At 35.4% G+C, this 3,976-nt stretch overlaps 1 protein-coding gene across 1 annotated transcript; it reads left to right on the top strand.

Moving 5' to 3' along the window:
- Positions 1 to 2,331: 2,331 nt before the first annotated feature.
- LOC137562120 (oocyte zinc finger protein XlCOF22-like) lies at positions 2,332 to 2,901 on the top strand. The gene has a single exon (XM_068273454.1). It carries the CDS (start codon positions 2,332 to 2,334, stop codon positions 2,899 to 2,901), a length of 570 nt encoding a protein of 189 aa, XP_068129555.1.
- The last annotated feature ends 1,075 nt before the right edge of the window (positions 2,902 to 3,976 follow it).

Consider the following 3,976-nt stretch of genomic DNA (forward strand, 5'->3'; position numbering starts at 1 on the left):
TGATGAAGATATAGAGTGATGAGGACATTGAGTGATGAGGATATTGAGTGAGGAGGACATTGAGTGATGAGGACATTAAGTGATGAGGATATTGAGCAATGAAGATATTGAGTGATGAGGATATTGAGTGATGAGGATATTAAGTGATGAGGATATTGAGTGATGAGTAAATTGAGTGATGAGGATATTGAGTGATGAGAACATTGAGTGATGAGGATATTGAGTGATGAGGAAATTAAGTGATGGGGATATTGAGTGATGAGGATATTAAGTGATGAGGATATTGAGTGATGAGGATATTGAGTGATGAGGATATTGAGTGATGAGGATATTAAGTGATGAGGATATTGAGTGATGAGTACATTGAGTGATGAGGATATTAAGTGATGAGGATATTGAGTGATGAAGATATTGAGTGATGAGGATATTGAGTGATGAGGATATTAAGTGATGGGGATATTGAGTGATGAGGATATTAAGTGATGAGTAAATTGAGTGATGAGGATATTGAGTGATGAGAACATTGAGTGATGAGGATATTGAGTGATGAGGATATTAAGTGATGAGGATATTGAGTGATGAGTACTTTGAGTGATGAGGATATTGAGTAATGAGGATATTGAGTGATGAGGATATTAAGTGATGAGGATATTGAGTGATGAGTACATTGAGTGATGAGGATATTGAGTGATGAGGATATTGAGTGATGAGGATATTGAGTGATGAGGATATTAAGTGATGGGGATATTGAGTGATGAGGATATTAAGTGATGAGTGAATTGAGTGATGAGGATATTGAGTGATGAGGATATTGAGTGATGAGGATATTAAGTGATGAGGATATTGAGTGATGAGTACATTGAGTGATGAGGATATTGAGTGATGAGGATATTGAGTAATGAGGATATTGAGTGATGAGGATATTAAGTGATGAGGATATTGAGTGATGAGTACATTGAGTGATGAGGATATTGAGTGATGAGGATATTGAGTGATGAGGATATTGAGTGATGAGGATTTTAAGTGATGGGGATATTGAGTGATGAGTACATTGAGTGATGAGAATATTGAGTGATGAGTACATTGAGTGATGAGGATATTGAGTGATGAGGATATTGAGTGATGAGGATATTGAGTGATGAGTACATTGAGTGATGAGTACATTGAGTGATGAGGATATTGAGTGATGAGGATATTGAGTGATGAGGATATTAAGTGATGAGGATATTGAGTGATGAGTACATTGAGTGATGAGGATATTGAGTGATGAGGATATTGAGTGATGAGGATATTAAGTGATGGGGATATTGAGTGATGAGTACATTGTGATTTCTTAGGAACACTAACATTCAAATATTTCTGAAAACAATATCAGCATGTTCAATGTCAGCATTTATTTGGAGCAAATTCTTCAAATTGCATTTTTCTGAGATGACGATTTTTCTGTGTAACTCTTGAAAATGATGATCTAATGAGAAACAAGCCGCATTATAAGCTGCCCCATGCTAATTTCAAATGCCGGACATGATTATTATAGGACATACAGAGTACCTAGCAAGCTCATGGTGAACCAGATTTCCTAGGAGAGTGTAAGGGGCTACAATGGGCCTAAAAGCCCTCTTACTAAAATGTTATGGCAAACAAAATATTTGCTTTCTGTTAAGAAACCAATCTTTTGATCTTTATATGAAGACCAGTTTTACAGAATACACACACACACAAAACACACACTGTATATATATATATATATATGCATATATATATATATATATGCATATATATATATATATATATATATATATATATATATATATATATATATATATATATATATATATATATATATATATATATATATATATATATATATATATATATATATATATATATATACAGTGTGTGTTTTGTGTGTGTGTGTATTCTGTAAAACTAGTCTTCATATAAAGATCAAAAGATTGGTTTCTTAACAGAAAGCAAATATTTTGTTTGCCATAACATTTTAGTAAGAGGGCTTTTAGGCCCATTGTAGCCCCTTACACTCTCCTAGGAAATCTGGTTCACCATGAGCTTGCTAGGTACTCTGTACGTCCTATAATAATCATGTCAGGCATTTGAAATTAGCATGGGGCAGCTTATAATGCGGCTTGTTTCTCATTAGATCATCATATATATATATATATATATATATATATATATATATATATACTGTCAGAACGTCTCGTAATATAGTAAAATTAACATATAATTATTTAATTGCAGGTGTGATGAAAAGCTGAATCCCTGCTCTCCTCTGAAATATCTGACAGCAAAGTAGATCTCCAGCAGCCCATGATGAGCCACAGAGGAGATAAGCCGCATCACTGCTCAGAGTGTGGGAAAAGCTTCACATACCCATCAGAGCTTATTAGACACCAGAGGAGTCACACTGGGGAGAAGCCATTTTCTTGTCCTGAATGTCAGAAATGCTTTACCCTGAAATCACACCTCACAGTACACCAGAGGATTCCTACTGGAGATAATATTTTTTTGTGCTCAGAATGTGACAAATCTTTCAATCAAATGTCAGACCTTATACGGCACCAGAAGATTCATACAGGAGAGAAACCATTTTCCTGCTCTGAATGCCAGAAATGTTTTAGTATTAAATCAAACCTCTTATCTCACCAGAGGAATCACACTGGAGAGAAGTTGTTTTCTTGCTCTGAATGTGAAAAGTCCTTCATAACTCAAATCAAGTTGAACATTCATCTCCGGGTTCACACAGGAGAGAAGCCGTATAAATGCACCGAATGTGACAAATGCTTCACACAGAAGGGGAATCTTACTCAGCATCAGATAACTCACACAGGAGAAAAGCCATTTAGTTGCTCAGAATGTGACAAGAGCTTCTCACACCAGTAATCTCTGAGAAGTCATCAGAAGATACATGACCGAGTGGTTGTGAGCCTGTAAACTAATTTCAATCAACATATTTGATGTAATATCACAGGATCAGGATTTTTAATTATAAAAGTTTCATTAACATATCTATTTCTGAAGCTCATGTAACTTCACAGAACGTGGATACACAGAAAGTACATGTTTTTTAGTGATTTATTATAAATACTGCAGATAAAGTGAACTTTGATCAGCTACTATACCAAAACCTGTATCAAAAAAAGGAGAGAGAAGAAAGCACCGCTATGGTGCAATACCTTTAATTCAGTTTGCAAATGAAATGCACGTACAAGATTGCATACATTTGCAAGCATATCTCTGGAAAGGAGATACACAAGGATGTTGGCCATCCTCCCTACAGGTTTGTGCACTACACTGGTAGCTGGACTGAGCACCTGCCATTCAGTTAGTACTTTTGAAAATAAAGAAAAACATACAAATTTAACAGATCTGATGGGTGTGGGACTAATCCATTTCCTTATAGGGGATTTTTACAGTATGTTTTTCTTCATTTTCAAAAGTACAATTTGAATGGCAGGTGCTCAGCCCAGCTACCAGTGAAGTGCACAAACATGTAGGGAAGCTGGCCAACATTCTTGTTTATCTTCTTTCCAGGGAATGCTTTTGTAAAGAATAAAGGAAATACTTAGAATCCTACATGAGGAGATGAAATAGTCCAAAACCTGTCAGATCTGTCAGATTTGAATTACCTACTGCTAGCGACAGCTATTGTACTTCTTATAAGTATAAGTAAAGTATGTGTTTACTTTAAATCTAACTTTTGGCGATAGTGGTCCTTTTAAGTAAATGTCCTTTATGTAAAAGATCTATAAATGTATCTTTCAATCTTACATTAATTGAACGTTAATATTCATATATTTCTATATTTGCGTTAAGTGTGTGGACAATCGGTTTAACCAGTTGTGGTTCCTGGATGCAAATTTCATTCCAAATTTGAGCCTTTGTAGGTTTCTGGACATGAGACTTACATGCAGCACTAAAATCTGCTGCCGTTGCGAACGTGCGCATGCATGCGTGC

Source organism: Hyperolius riggenbachi, chromosome 3 (genome assembly GCF_040937935.1).
Source record: "Hyperolius riggenbachi isolate aHypRig1 chromosome 3, aHypRig1.pri, whole genome shotgun sequence".
In the NCBI taxonomy this organism is placed as follows: Eukaryota; Metazoa; Chordata; class Amphibia; order Anura; family Hyperoliidae; genus Hyperolius; species Hyperolius riggenbachi.

Coding starts and splice junctions, on each gene's coding strand:
- LOC137562120 (XM_068273454.1), top strand. CDS start 2,332: ATGAGCCACAGAGGAGATAAGCCGCATCACTGCTCAGAGTGTGGGAAA.